The sequence below is a fragment of the Aulonocara sp. 'chitande type north' Nkhata Bay genome, linkage group LG19 (assembly GCF_057382095.1).
Source record: "Aulonocara sp. 'chitande type north' Nkhata Bay isolate Kocher_YH1m ecotype deep benthic linkage group LG19, A_spYH_male_GT1.1, whole genome shotgun sequence".
In the NCBI taxonomy this organism is placed as follows: domain Eukaryota; kingdom Metazoa; phylum Chordata; class Actinopteri; order Cichliformes; family Cichlidae; genus Aulonocara; species Aulonocara sp. 'chitande type north' Nkhata Bay.
Window position 1 is genome coordinate 25,630,583 of NC_141362.1, and position 15,470 is coordinate 25,646,052.

The window sequence follows — 15,470 nt, forward strand, 5'->3', positions numbered from 1 at the left end:
ATTATTCATAATATTAATATGAGAAATAATGTATTCTTGTTTTTTGAAAACCTTTTATATGTCTTTTTTATGAATTGTTGCAGGCTACAAAATAATCAAGAAAATTGGGGAAGGCACATTTTCAGAGGTCCTGAAAACTCAGAGCTTAAAAGATGGGAAGTTTTATGCATGTAAAGCCATGAAGCAGACAATAAACAGGTATGTACTCTGGAACTAGCTGTCAGTTAGTAATGTGCAGTTCCCCCATACTCTGCTTTGTAAGGGCAATTGATACATAAGTCAGCAGTTGAGTATTCTGTTCACAATAATGCACCAATTACGGTCATTAAATCTGGTAAGCCTGGTGTAGCTCACTGAATTAAGAAAGCAACCCATATATGTAGGGGTATCGCCCCAAGGCCATTTACTGAGTGTCTTCCTCTGCACTCCCTCCCAGAGTTCCTGTATTATCGCAATAAAAGCTAAAAAAAAAAAAGAAAAGAAAAAAAAAGTACATCCTCTGTCATATTAAATGTGCTAATGGTTTACGCTGTTGTTAAGTCTTGAGCAGGCCAACAATCTGCGGGAAGTCCAGGCAATGAAGAGACTGAGCCCTCATGCAAATATTGTCCAGCTACATGAACTGATTTTGTAAGTGTTGCCTGTCACGTAGTTAAATATATGATATGGTACGTCATGTTAATTTAACAAAATGTTTCAGTGACAAGGAAACTGGAAGGGTATCTTTGATTTGTGAGCTGATGGAAATGAATATCTATGAGTATATACAAGGTAAGTTTAAATCTGGCAGGGAGTCACTTTAACTTTTAGGCTCACTTTGTAGCTGTTTAAGGATCAAAACAGTTTTTATTCCTTGCAGGAAGAAAAACACCTCTGCCCGAACATACAGTAAAGCACTACATGTACCAGCTCTGCAAGTCGCTTGAACACATGCACAGGTAAAAAGGAAACACTCAAGTTCACATGAAATGATTAAATAAAGGCATTATTTGGGTATCCTGAGGCTGTGTTCTCTTTTATAGCTGTGGGATCTTTCACAGAGATGTAAAACCAGAAAACATTCTTATAAAGGTGAGATGCATCATTGCAGTAATCAGACTTACAAGAATGTAATAGTTGCACTTTTATTTTCAGTGTCATTTTTAACATATATTTGTGCAACTTGCAGCAAAACATTTTGAAGCTTGGCGATTTTGGCTCGTGTCGGAGCGTGTACTCGAAGCCCCCGCACACAGAGTACATCTCCACACGCTGGTACAGAGCCCCAGAGTGCCTGCTCACTGACGGGTATTACAGCCTCAAGATGGACATTTGGAGCGCCGGTTGTGTCTTCTTTGAAATCATGAGGTATCCTGTGCAGCACAGAATTTCACCTGTAATACTTGAAGTTTGGCTAGAGGACATTGCATTTCAATTAAACTTCATTCCTTGTACAAGAGCATTGCCTTTGCCCTTCTTTGCATTCTCAGCTTTCTGTGTAATTCGACCTCCTGTCTTCCCACCCCCAGCATAAACAAATGTGAAATGAAACCTGTGTGAATGGCTTTGCTGTGTCAATAATACCTGTGTGTTTCAGCTTGAATCCTCTCTTCCCTGGAACCAACGAGTTGGACCAGATTGCCAAGATTCATGATATTTTGGGAACACCAGATCAAAGTCTGCTCCAAAAGTTCAAGCAGTAGGTGGTCATTATGTTTATTACAGTTCATTATGGTAATTACATGTGACCGAAAGCGGCACAAATAAATTGTGAATACAGGTCCTTCCATTAATGCTTGAACTGTATAAATATTTTAGATTCAGCTTATTTTTTTTACAACTTTAAGAAATGTAATGAAGTACTCCAAGTACACTAGGGTGGGAGCTAGGGCTGAAAATACATTTAAACTCTGTTACAAACTTCATCCAAATTACACACACAAATTTATACCCACTCCAATTATCACAAAATTCTGCATGGCTTCATTAAATATGCTAAGGTTATTACACAAAAAATCAGCTAATCAGTACAGAAGTTTAATGTGCTCAGCTATGCTTGTCCCGGTGTTGTAATGTCTGTGCAGGTCTAGAGCGATGCATTTCAACTTCCCTCCAAAAAAAGGCACTGGCATCTCACGGTTAGTCCCCAGATGCCCAGCTCCAGCTCTGTCTCTCCTCTATCAAATGCTTGCCTATGACCCCGATGAACGAATCGCTGCTGAAACAGCCCTAAGGCACACATACTTTAGGGAAATAAGGTGAAGTGCTTAATTGTATTTATGTATCTTAACTGATAACTAATATTTTCCAGAAGTTAAATTATAGCCTTCCTTAGTGTCAAAGTCACAGTTTGAGTGTATTGCTTAAGGGTTTTAAATAAATATGCTCTTGTGTTTCTTCTCCTAGGATGGCAGATAAGAAGGCCGAGAGTCTTCACAGAGTTTCTGGGACTATGGATGTAATCGGAAGTTGTGTGACACAAAACTCAGTTGACCATATCTGTCGACCAGCTCGAGTTGGGAAACAACTGAGAGGGAGACACACAAGACAAACACCTTTAATGAGTGTAAGCTAAAGCTCTAAAAGTTGGCTCCAATAAAATCCACCAAATTACATCTGATACTTTCTCTATTTCCAGCACAACATGAAGCATGTAGCAGACACCCTCATCCGACGGAACATCCCTCATTATCCAGCAGAGCTGCCCAAGCTCAACGTGGTTGTACCGGGACCGCAGATCTCCTTCCCAGTCTCCACTATGCCTGCATTTACAGTCACTCACAGAGGCACACTGCCAACTATCACATCCAAAAAGTGCCAGTCACAGTTGGCCAAGGTAAACACCAGTATGACAGACACCAGGATTTTCACATTTTTGAATTCTTCATTATACCTTCTGGGAATAACATCTACCAAGAGCATTACACAAATGCAGTAAAATAAAAAAACAAAAGGCATGTTAATGGTCACTAGAAAAAAATGTGAAGAATCAAATTAATACCACTAACCAAGTGCCCTGATGATGCTTTTTGATATGGCCTTTCATTTGGCTGCATCTACTCTCTTCACAGCCCCGGGATGACTCACACCATGCAGCTTTCAAGACCTACTATATGCCACCTCTGGATAGAAAACATGGAGGCTGCTGAGAGCCAAAAAACAGGAAGTATTACATTAAGAAGAAAAAAAAAAAGAAAGAAAAAATAAAGCTACTGGCTAGACCTGTACTGAAATGGATAACTTGAGAAGACACGTCTGTAAAACATCACAACTGTGCTTGAGACGCGAGTCACAGAAGACCATAAAACCTGTTATCTCAACTGCAAACTGACAACTGAAATTCATAAACGGCATATTCTTTAATGCCGCGGATTAAGAGCATGGAGGTTTAGTTTTACTCTTAAAAATTGAACACACTGTACAGTGGGAACTTCTTGTAAAGCAATACGACACCTGCAAAAAGCAGCCACTTGGGCTTGAGCTTTATTATTGTACAACTTTGAATCAAATGATTAAGCCAATTTTAACATCCCCCCCCAAAAAAAGAAAAGTGCACACAGATGTCTTCAATTTGCTACCCTGCTCTGACCTCCCAGCTATTTTTACAAAAACCACTTTTAGAAGTTTAAAACGTTACTTGAATGAGACTGAGACTGCCTCTATATAATTATAGTTTGACTTCACTGTAATACTCTGGAAGTTTCAACAGCTGGGTTTTTTTTTTTTTTAAAGACAAAGGGACATTTCAAACAAATCTCCACTAACTTTGTTGATTCATATTTTTCCAGAAGCTGACATAAATATTTTTGAGGAAAACCTGAGATCAGGGAATTCCCCCCCAGTAAGATAGGAGAGGTCCAGTTGGAGAGTGCACTACCTTACCTGGAAATCTTCACATTCCACACAGTAGCTTTGATTAATCTGCTGGGATTCAAAGTTGTAAAAAGTAATAAATGTGAAAACATTCAGAGGTGGTGTTAATTTTTTTTTTTTTTTTTTTTATTTCTAGAGATGTGATGGAAGTCCTTGAAATAAACAATTTTTTAAAAAGCCCAGTCTTCCTGTACAAATGTCAAGAACAAGAACTTAAAACAGTCCTCAGCATCAGTGTTGTGGTTGGAAACAGATTTTGCACAGTTATGCTTAGAAACTGACTGCAGATTAGGTTTAAAAAGGATATTTGAATGTTTGTTGGATGCAAAAATGTAGCTTGGCCAGTACCTCCATACCCCTTCGCTCGAGGGACTGTTGCTTTTCATTTCTCTCAGAGCTGTGAGCTCTTTAAATCAGACTGTGACTCAGTCTGCACATCATTGTGAAACATTACTGGAGTAAAAAGAAAAACTCATCAAGCACCATTTGTATAATGTTGTATTAACCACTGCTCAAAGCTCGCATATTATCGACAAACTCCTGACGTGCTGACAGAATAAACTGATGAGAAAGTGGGTAATTTAAGCTCCATCAGCTTTCCATCTAATGCAGGGGTCACTTATGGCATTATTATCAGTGCATTAAAAATGCATAACTGTCAAATGGAAAAGCCTCCTCCTTTGTTGTGTTTGTCTGTTTTTCGTCTTTCATTAGTTAAAATTTCAATCTGGAGAAAAATAATAAAATAAATTAAAAACAGCAGTTCTGAAGTTGAGCAGCATTAAGATTCAAGTATCTGCCAGACTTCCACTGGAAATTCCACACAACACACATTACAGCTTTTTGTTATACCAAATGAATTAGGCGTGAGTGCAGGAATGAATGAAAACGGCAAACAGTGTATTCAAGATTATTTTAATATTATTAATATGTATACTTTAGAAATATAACTATCAATGACAAAACTTCCACTGGAGTAATGGTAGTTTGCTTAGGCCCCCATCAAATCAATTAATTACAATATACACATTATGATACAGAGCAGATTTAAATCTGAAATAATATTAAAATAAATGCTCAATAGATAAAGGTTTTAATTGTATTTTTTTTTATCATTTTCTTGACCTACTGTTAGCCATCTGTGAGTTCTGAGCACACCCAAAAAATGTAAAGCCATATTCTTCTATAAACTAATTTAAGTGCAAACCTTTTTTTTTTTCTTTAAAAAGACTATGATTGCAGCATCCAGCTATATAGATTCAGAATTCAAGACTGAGGATGGTAAAGCCAAGTGGAACCAGGCAATCCTCAACTCTCTTTTTTTGTTTCATTAGAGAAGTTATAAAACAAAAAAACGACAAAGTAGCTAACAAAAATCAGTGCAAAGTCATCAACGGGGAGATTCTATTCAAGAAAAGAGAAGTAGTGGGTGAATGTGGATGGATGCAAAAATTTCAGATGCTTACGCACTTGGTCATAAAAGGATAGTTCTTCTAAAGTTCATATTTTAGTCAGTAACCCTAAGTTGGGTTAAATGACAACATTAAAATAAAAAAGATGATTATGAAAATTAAATGAACTATCCCTTTAGTCTCAAGCCACAGTTGTCTGGTTTGCATCTAACAAAGCCAAGCATTAATTCCAGAAAAGCCTAATGAGATTTGACACGCGCGCACACGCACGCAAACACACACGCACAAACAAACAAAAAAAAGATTTAAAAAAAAGAATTCTAAAATGTATTAAAACTCGAGAACAAAAGCACAATAGTCCACAATTGCACCACACCTTTTCCTGTTCCATTCCTTCTCTAGGTCGAGTGAGTGATAAAACAAAAAACAACAGAAAAGCCATTAACAAAACTGGGAGAGGGAGGGGTAGAAAAGAAAAGGAAAACTTGCAATGCTTGCAGGGTGAAGAGCAGCATCAGACTCTGGGTTGCAGGGTTCTTTAGCAGCAGAAATATTGTGGCTATACTACTGTTCCACTGGGAGAGCTGGCTTGGTTTTGGGATGACAATAAACCCTGAAAAAAGGAAAACAAGGAGATTTGCATTGGGAAAGTCCACATACTGAAGCAAAGAAAGGAAAAAAAAAAAATCAAACAACAAACAGCTCATTAGAAAATGCGTCCCATCTTTCCATATTCCAACCGATGCAAGAAATGAAGAGCCTGTGCACAGCGGTTTAAATAAATGCTTGGTGTAATAACATCCGCGATAAAGGCACTTCACTTTATAACTAGCCTTATGACCCTCCTGATGGGACCTTTATGAACATTTGACATTTTATTACAATGCACCTGGATCCTTAACACAGCACACTTCTCTGTAGCCGTGGGTTTTGTATTAAAAAAATAACTTTTCCACAGCCTCAGCATTAAAGCATTTTTTAACCATATGTCTTTTCAATACAAAGTAGACTTTTAGTTATGCTGCATATTCCAGACTATATGTGCAACTCTGGATATGCAAGTGTGCACAAACATATTTTGCTGTAAGCGTGTGGGGAAGTGCAGAGAGCCTGGGCAAATACAGAGCTATTAGCATAAAGGGTGAAATATGAGCAGGGTTGGGATTCAATAGCAGTTTATCAAATCCAAACAGTTTCAGTTTAGGTCTCCGATCAGCTGGCCTAAACTGGTCGCAGCTTTAATGAAGACTAACAATGATTAAGCCAACCTGTTCACAACCTGCATCTCAAACCTGAAAATAAGATCTAATGTTGATAACTGATATCACAGCTCAAACATACCGACACCACAAAATTCACTTGCTCAAAATGTTAATTTGATAGATAATTGTCTTCTGGGCAACAAAAATCAACATAAATAGTGGTTGCAGAGTGATAATGTCTTCATCACAAAAAAGTCAGTGGACTGAAGAAAGCACATTAACCAAGAGACAGCTTAAATGGAGCCTTTACAGAATTAACAAAGTAAGTGTCACTAATGGCAAGTCATTTTAACTGGAGAAATCAACAGACAGCACTAGCAATAACGGAGAAGCTGCTTATATCACCTGCATGATTTGATCATTGCTTTGCTAATGGGAAATAAAAACTCTAAGAGATAAAAACGAAAAAAGCAAAAACAAGTGTGCACGAGATTTGAGAGTGTCTGAGCTTGATGAAATTTGACCATCTTGCTGAACGGGAAATGCATCTGATGACAAGAACCCAACCATAACCCTCTGAATGTGACCACATATGCAAATGACTTGTTGGCTATGCATTGCGAGATCATTATGGCGAACCAATGAATACATCTTATGTCTTCCTTCACCTGACAGGTCCACAGAAAATTCTATCTTATTATATAACCACAAACTGTATTGTCATAGCATAGGATGTTTTTTTTCTCCCACTGAAACTTGGGCATTGGAAAGCAGGTGTACATTAAACCAAGTCTTATAACTTATGTTTATTACTTCAGTGGCAATTTGACTATAAAAGCTATAAATCGTATTCCAAATATCCACAGTTTAACGTATGCGTTCAAAATAAGTTTAGTTTCTTAACTGCTTTATCGACTCATAAGCGCCATCATTTCAAATTTCCTCCCATTTCCTACATTAAAAAGAACTTACCACTTTGCCTGGCCTCGCCCATGTGCAAATAAATCCCTCCTGACAAGCAGTCACTAAACAGTCCTCTAAAAATATGAGTACAGTCAGTCTCTCGTGTGCTATTTTTTTACAGATGAGGGGCTCGAGGAGGGGCACGTCCTCCATGCGCGGGCACAGCAGAGTGCCCAGAGTCTTGGCAGGGTCTGTTTTGGTTTTTGTCAGCAGGTTGAGCTTGTCGCTACTCTTGCTGCTGATGTGACCCATGCTGTGGTTGCGTTTGTGGTCCTTCTCGTGGTGGCGCTCCTTCCGATCATGGAGTGACAGTGTAGCAAACTTACTCACACCTGTAGCGATGGCGCTGTCCATAATACCACTACTGATTCCACCGCCACTGCTGGCTTTGTTGGTATTGTTTGCCGTCGTTGTTGTGGTGCCAGCAGAATGGGGAAGGCTGTTGGAACGTGGTAAAGTAGTAGCGATGGAGTTAATGCCAGGAGTATTGGCACCACTGTTGTTTCCATTAGTAGTGTTACTAGAGGTGTTAGTGATTATTGTAGCACCTGCAGGAGGGCTGGTAGCATTCATCACATTAGTATGTGTCCGTGTCCGTGAGAGGGGAAGATGCGGGAAAAGGATGTCCTCAGTGAGGTCCCATAGGCACAGCTGAGTGTCCTGCCCCACTGAGCCAAACCGGTATGTAACACTAACAGGCCGGCTGTCTGTGGAGTTACGCTTAGAAAGTCGAGACTGTGTACTGTTGGCCCGGTCTCGTCCAAAGTGGATCATCTGATCCTGGAAGTCCTCATCGCTGCCACTGAACTCCATCGGGTCGCTCTCCTCCACACTTGTGGTGTAATGGTCAAAAGCCACCACACTCACCCACGACTTGTGGCCGTGACCTCGAGCAATGACCCTGCAGTCCAAGAACGACCACACAGTCACTAGATCGTCCTCTCCACCCGCAACTATATATTTTCCATCAGGGCTCCAGCACACGCACAACAAACCACCAAAATAGCTCTTCATGGTGCCGTGAAGCTCAACAGCATCAAAGTTGAACACCCGTAGGAAGCCGTCTTGGCTTACACAGGCGAGGAACTTCCCATCTGGAGAGAAGGCAAACTCATTCAGAGCTCCCTCTCCTACAGTCCATTTAAGGAGAGGGTTCCTCGTGGATTTACTCTTGCAAGTGTGCACAGAGTAATTCTCTCCCTGTTTGAGTAGCTGGTAGTGTGGCGCTGTGGTGCCGCAGGTATGCTCCACATTGTACAGGTACATATTCCCACTGGCATGAGACACTAGAAACAGACTCTCTGAGCCTGGCACCCATTTCACACATGTTACTCTGGACTTGTCTATTAATCTCTGTCAGGAGAAAAAATAGGTTGAGGTTTGAGAGGCAGGAGAGAGCAGAAGAGAAGGGGAAGACAAAAAATAATAATTTTAATACAGTAAAATTGACGTTGGTATGCTCAACAAGCTTTAAGTTTTTAATACAACAAGCTTTGGGCCATTTGGTAATGTTATTAGTAATTTTTACTTGACTTTTTTTTTCATTAAGATGCATTAAATACATAAGAATATCAATGCATTAATCACACAAAAAATCTTATCAGTTGTAAATTAATTGTGGAGTAGAAGATAATCAATTCTGTGGGATTGGATGACATGCAAGCACCATATTGTCACTTCCTGGTTCCTAAAAAAAAATATGTACGGTGACGGTAAGGTGCAACCTTAAACAGTACTACAAAAATAGTACATAGATGTTATTCCAACCTGTGTCCTTTAGACTTACCTCCTCATTGAAGAGCTTGCTTGTCTCCTTCTTGATAGGGTCAATGAGCTGTACCTGTCCTGCTGAGAAACCCACCAGCAAGGACACGCTCTCTGCTGTAGCTGTGAGGTGGTTGAAGTCATGACACGTGGGCTGCGTTCCCTTGTAAATGCGCTTGTCTATGGGCTTGCTCAAGTCAGCGGCCTGAAAACAGAGACCGAGATTGCAAGGGGGGAATGAATGCATACAGATTGCAGCAACCTTCAAATATCTAAAATGCCCAACTACTCTACTGCATGGCAAAGTCTATACTTAGTCACACTACCAGTAATAAACCATAGCAGCTGAGAGTGCCGTGTTTTATATCAAACTATCAAACCTTTAAGACTGAGGCAGTGCGTTTTAAATCAAGCATCTTGAACCGCGTATAAGACAAGTGCCTGGAAGCAAAATACTAAACATTGAAAAACACACAGAAGAGCATGAAGAGCAAGGGCATGCCTTTTCTCTATAGAGAAACTGATCAAAAAGCAGTTGTTTTAGCCATTTTAAGGAAACAGTATTATACTACTGTAAAGAAGCTGCAGTAAATACATTGCAGACAGTTAATATAACACAACAGTTAAATTTGTTAATGATTAACAGTTTGAACAACTGGTAGAACGGAAAATTCTTTTCAGGGTAAGGTGATGACTCAGGGGTTCCTCCATTTCCATGACATGCGACTGTTTTTGTCTTGCCTCAAAGAGCAAACGTGTCAATGGAGGTCTTGATCAAGAGTCCACTAAAAAGTACAAAATCACAAGACTTCTGCCTCACAATGGCAGAAACAAAGGCTGAAAGAAAACTTCATCATGTTACAATACAACTAAACATACCTGCTGTATTACACATTGGCTTGAGGGCTGACATGCAGATGTTTTCCAAAAACCAGTATGTGCCAACAGTGATGGCTACTGTACAACTCTAGCTACTGTACATTTCTAGTTTGTGTTTTTTGTTTTCAAAAAGTATGTCTGCTACAATATATCAGAATACATTTCTTACTTACCAAGCCTTCCAAAATATATGACTTGAAGTAATTGCCAACTGTGTAGTAACCTGGCATTTAACATTTTCTAACTATGTTAACTTGCACATATTAAAAACCCTGAGGTCACACGAGTTTTTTCCTTTTCCCAATTGCTTCAAACAGCTCAAATATATGGCAGACCTTCAACCAGGATACAACTATTTCCCTCTGAAAAAAAAATGGCTACACATGACATGTTTGTGTGTAAATATGGAAAATGCTTTTATACGCAGGTTCAATTGAACAAAGAGCTCATTCAATCTGTGATGTCAAATCAGGTATCCGTTAATAACCACATTAAGGTGCGACAACATATTTTTTATCAACAGTAACGTGGACAGTTAATTTTGATACTCAATGACAGCGAAGACCTGTATTCATATTAATTGCTATGTGATTTCCACATTATGCTCAACTATGGGGTAGCAGATCACAATAACACTATGTGCCCATTGATTGTTATTAAATACCAAAAATATACCAAATCAGCTCAGTTTGATTAGCTCAGCCTCTCAAGAAGAATTCTTAAGCCAAAATCAGAGTGCCATTACGGCAGCAGTTAGCCACATGAATCCGCATCACCGTGATTGTCGATATCTGTCAGTCAAAAGGTCTTCTACAGGTGTCAAGGGTGGCAACGTAAATCTGTCAATGCTGACACGGACAGTTTTATTACAAACCAAGCCCGTTATAAACACCATTTAAGCTCTGTCAACTTGAACCGTTACAGTAGGTCAACTTCACCAACATGATATTTGCAAAACTACAAAAACCCGCCATCAAGTGTAAAGAGAGTGACGGATAGGAGACGGGAGTTTTAGCCCCTGGCCTCGGGGTAGCTACTGGCTTGCTAACGTTAGCCAGTTACGCTGGCTAGCTAACTAATAGGCTAGCTTTGAGCTAAGTAGCTAGCTGCCAGCTAATTTCAAAGTCAAGCACCTGTCAGAGTGACTTGACACGCCTAAACTCCTGCAACACCTCACACAGCACTGTGGCATTTTAACTTGCAGCATAGCGAATTTCCTCAGGCATAAGCCACATTAGCATGCTACCTTTCTAACGCCTTTGTAGATGTAGAAGTAGAGCTCACGGCCCACATTGAAACAGATCCTGTCGCCGTTGCCTGACTGGTCGTTGACGTTCACGAAAGAGACCTTGACGGGGTTGGAGCCTTGTGAATTGAAAGGCACCCTATTAGGACGGCTGTATTCGGAGTGAGTGAGAAGTTTGTAGACGCCTTCCCGAGTGGTGAACTGAGTTTTAATTTCGTTCATCTCCTTCCCTCCTCCCTCCGCCGCCATCTTTGAAATTAACATTCATCCCTTTCCCCCAGGCCGGATCTTACGCACGGATGTGAGCGGCCGTTCCGACTCTCCCGTTCCCCCCAACGGCTCACGGTGGAACTGGTGGAAGGGATGCGACTGGTTTCAACAAGTTGTGACAGCTTTATCTAAGACCTTGCATTATCAACTTAACACAGAAGTTTGATTCAGCCACAGATTTTAATTTTGATTTTAATTTTCGCCCGTGAGTGAACATTTACATATCTCGAAATTTCAAATACTCAGGAATAAGTTTATTTATCAAATCAAAATCAAATCAAATCACTTTTATTGTCACATCACATGTGCAGGTACATTGGTACAGTACATGTGAGTGAAATTCTTGTGTGCGAGCTTCACAAGCAACAGAGTTGTGCAAAATACAATAATGTAAACAAGCAAAATACAAGAATGGCTACATCTGAAACTAATAAATATATGTACAATATATAATAGTATATGCATTTCTGGATGTGTATACTAAATATTTTTCTACGTGTGTGTGTGTGTGTGTGTGTGTACACATATTTTACAAATTAAATAGAGTAAACAATAAATAAATATATAAAAATATACAGAGTTGAGACATGTTCAAAACAGTGGCATTACTGTACAGTAATACATAATGTTGAAGTTCCAGTAGTTAAGGTGAGGTGTCTATGACGTGTTCAGCAGTCTGATGGCCTGATGGAAAAAGCTGTCTCTCAGTCTGCTGGTACGGGACCGGATGCTGCAGAACCTCTTTCCTGATGGAAGGAGGTTTATTTATGTTATTTATTTATTTTTGTTGTTTTTAGTTTTTTTCAGAGACGGAAACAAGCTCCCATAAACTAGGCTTGATTGTATTAAAAAAAAATAAAAAAATACATTTTGAAAAATAAAAAAATACAAGTTTTAGATATTTGCACTGTTTATATATAAATATATAGTAAGTTACTACTCGATCAACCACACGTTTAAGCTTATGATCAAGTTGCTGTTTTTGTTTTCTTAAAGTACAGTTTACAATATATATTTCATACAAAAAAAATATATGTTTACATTTTAGTTAGAATAAGCTTTAAAACTTAAAAAAACGCAGGACCGGTACACGTTTTATTTTGAAAAAGCAACAACCGGACGTATTATTTTGTCACAATCTTGAAATTAGCCAAGTCTGTGGTGTTTAAAACTTGTGACAGTGCAGTTGTGTAGACTGCTCACCTGACTGTGGCCACACTTGGCTGTTTCTTATTCAAGGCACCTGCTCTTTAATTAAGCTGCCAGCATTCCTGACCATCTTATCTCGACTTATTTGCGTTATTTCCAAAGAAAATTTGTTTCACGCGCCAAATGTCATGGCACACAGAAGAAGAAGAACACAACGTCCACTTCCAGGTATCAGTGATTACTATTTAATTGTTTTTTCTCCTTAGACGTGGTATTTTCCTAGTTAATTCATTTTCATTTGTGGTGTCAACGTAACATGTGCACAATCTTTTCCAAATAAATAAAATAAATAAATCACCTGTATATGTTATTGGCTGTCTTTTGATTTAATCATTATTGCAATGTAACCTACATATAGTTTTCTACATTCAGACAGCACTGATAGACAAGCACCCAGCAGTATGGACCAGCTTACTTTAAATTACATGGTAAGAATACTTACCCAATGCCCATCTGCAGGTGCTCTGCATTCTTCTTAGACCACTTGCATACTGTTGGACTAGTATGACCTTTGTTTTTTGTTAGGAGATGTGCAACATGGAGTCCAGCACAGATTCTGACTCTGAAATCAGTCCAAGATGGTCCGACACCAGTACCATGGTACTGCTTGAATTCATCAATTGGGCAATACATGCACACTGACATAATAAGCAAATTTGGAAGTATATAGTATAGTTTAAGCATTTTTCAAATAGTAGGGGAAAAACAGTTTTAGTGATCATTTAACATATAAAGCCAGACATGCACCGATCTTTGTAAAAATAACTGCCAACTTATTGATGTTGAACCTCTGGTGGTTGTGTTTAGGGATGTGTGAGCAGTGCACCAGAGAGTGGTGCCTCAAGGAGGGCGTTGCCATTAACGCTTAAGCCTGCAGAAAGGCATGGCTGTTATTCTTTGGTATGCACTCTCCTCTCATTCATCCATTTGTGTTGAAAATGCACATTGCTGATCATGAATTAAAATGTGTGCGCTTGTTATGATTGTAGGATTTGGACCCGTACGATGGGAGCTCTGAGGATTCTGACGAGTCAAATGTCAATGTCTCCAGCAGGCAATCGAGGCAGCAGGCAAAAGGTGGTGGAAAAGGAGGATGTCGACTCTCGGGCCGAAGCAGGCGATGTATCTGTAATCACTCTGCTTCTGTTGCCCTCAGAGAAGGGACAAAAAATGACAAGAGAGACTGTCTGAGAGAACAGCCGAATCTTCTGGATGTCCAGATGAAATGTGGAAGTGACTCTGACCGGTTGGTCTGCGAACTGGACACTCTTCCCTCTAACAGTGACAGGGATGCTTGTAAAAATCTTCCAGAAGAAAGGGTAACTGATTCAGTAACACACAGACAAATCTCTGATATGGAATTGCAGCTTGATGATTCAGGCTTGCGTATTACAAGATCCTCCACACTTCACCCACCTAAACCTCAAAGCTCAGTGGAGGGGAGTTCATCTCACATGCTGGGTTGCTCCTCTGAGAGATCTCCCTGCTTGTGTAACCTTGGATCTCTGTACAAGAGAAAGCTGAGTCTCCCTGGAACAGACATGATTGAGTTGGGACACAGGAAGAAGCAGTGTGTCTTCAACATGGACGATGAACAAGAAGGAAACAATTCTGCATCTGAACCATGTTAGAGTTCTTTAACAGTTGAGATTTAAGGTGGACTGAAATACTGTAAATAGTTATTTGGAATTGCACTCTGTTTATTCATGAATAGTTAACTTTGAGCACCTCCTGATCGTTAAGGTGGCATTTGGTTATCACTTGCTTAAAATTTAGTCACAGGTGACTCATCAAAACCTAATTTTTGTTCAAATGAGCTGCTTAAATCCAAATGAATGAATAAAGTAAAATATTTAAGTCTCCAGTGGTTCATGGAGGTTCAATGAGTGTCTGCAGTTAGGTCAGTAAGCATTTGAACAATGTAATGTTACCTCAAACAGTTAATATGTGATTTTAAGTGCAAACCTTTAGCTTTACTTAAAGGGTTTTAGCAAAACATGGCCTTTTGGTGTTGTGCTGGTCTGTGCATTCCTTCCTTTTAACCAGATGGTTATGTTGATTTGACTCCTTAGGTTTGAGTAACAGGGAAACTAGGCTCACCTGGCCTTGTCAGTCTATTGTCTTCTACTTTTGACCCTCTAAAAGAGAGTGAGTGTATAAAAATGGTTTTGCCAAACAGTTATTGCTGTAACAGATATTTTATGCATATTGTCATGAAACTTTGGTAATATACTTACCCCTCCAACCAGCAGGTGGCAGTAATGGATAATTATATAGTTGTGCCTGGCAGCTCAGTGAAGGTTTCATTACATTTCATTAAAAAAAAGTAACTAAAAGGAGGACTGTGACAGAGGGCAAAAAACAAGTTTACATTTGAGATTTCTTGCTGAACTTTGCTTTTGTCTCATGTTCAGTCCAGATGTCTTTATATAATTTGGAAAAAAAAAAAAATCATTATATAATTTGGAAAAAAAAAAAATCATTCCGGAAAAAACTGTCTAAAGTTACAATGCTGATATTGCATTTGGGACAATCCATAGCAGCTTCACAAGAAAGAACATTATGTCACTGATGTTTCCTTTGGCATGTGTGTGTGATTCACTTAAACATTTCCTTTAGAATACTTCCCAGTCTGAACAGGCTCCTAAGAAGAAAAGAGCTCCATAGCAACAA

The 15,470-nt window shown here is 39.3% G+C and overlaps 3 protein-coding genes across 8 annotated transcripts in view; 2 read left to right on the plus strand and 1 right to left on the minus strand.

Moving 5' to 3' along the window:
- Window positions 1-5,714, plus strand: part of mok (MOK protein kinase) — a 7,671-nt gene extending 1,957 nt beyond the window's left edge. For all 3 annotated transcript variants that reach the window (XM_086274647.1, XM_086274648.1, XM_086274649.1), the window contains exons 2-12: window positions 84-198; window positions 541-630; window positions 701-771; window positions 860-938; window positions 1,023-1,071; window positions 1,169-1,347; window positions 1,577-1,678; window positions 2,064-2,237; window positions 2,386-2,545; window positions 2,618-2,815; window positions 3,051-5,714. In XM_086274647.1, coding sequence (XP_086130773.1) covers window positions 84-198; window positions 541-630; window positions 701-771; window positions 860-938; window positions 1,023-1,071; window positions 1,169-1,347; window positions 1,577-1,678; window positions 2,064-2,237; window positions 2,386-2,545; window positions 2,618-2,815; window positions 3,051-3,128 — 1,295 coding nt within the window. In that variant the 3' untranslated portion in view covers window positions 3,129-5,714. The remainder of the gene's footprint in view (window positions 1-83; window positions 199-540; window positions 631-700; window positions 772-859; window positions 939-1,022; window positions 1,072-1,168; window positions 1,348-1,576; window positions 1,679-2,063; window positions 2,238-2,385; window positions 2,546-2,617; window positions 2,816-3,050) is intronic.
- wdr20a (WD repeat domain 20a) lies at window positions 4,752-11,668 on the minus strand. Its single transcript, XM_086274644.1, has 4 exons — window positions 11,319-11,668; window positions 9,216-9,398; window positions 7,439-8,782; window positions 4,752-5,877 (listed from the first exon to the last, which is right to left on the minus strand). Exons 1-4 carry the CDS (start codon window positions 11,580-11,582, stop codon window positions 5,824-5,826), a joined length of 1,845 nt encoding a protein of 614 aa, XP_086130770.1. The 5' UTR covers window positions 11,583-11,668; the 3' UTR covers window positions 4,752-5,823.
- Window positions 11,669-12,709: 1,041 nt separating this feature from the next.
- Window positions 12,710-15,424, plus strand: LOC147307136 (uncharacterized). Of its 4 annotated transcripts, none has more exons than XM_086275675.1 (5): window positions 12,710-12,965; window positions 13,170-13,225; window positions 13,326-13,397; window positions 13,605-13,697; window positions 13,787-15,423. In XM_086275675.1, the coding sequence occupies exons 1-5, from the start codon at window positions 12,926-12,928 to the stop codon at window positions 14,426-14,428; spliced, it is 903 nt and encodes a 300-aa protein (XP_086131801.1). In that variant the 5' UTR covers window positions 12,710-12,925; the 3' UTR covers window positions 14,429-15,423. The 4 variants fall into 4 exon arrangements, with proteins under 4 accessions (XP_086131801.1, XP_086131802.1, XP_086131803.1 ...); XM_086275676.1 differs by having other exon boundaries at window positions 13,156-13,225; window positions 13,323-13,397; window positions 13,787-15,422; XM_086275674.1 differs by having other exon boundaries at window positions 12,711-12,965; window positions 13,323-13,397; window positions 13,787-15,419.
- The last annotated feature ends 46 nt before the right edge of the window (window positions 15,425-15,470 follow it).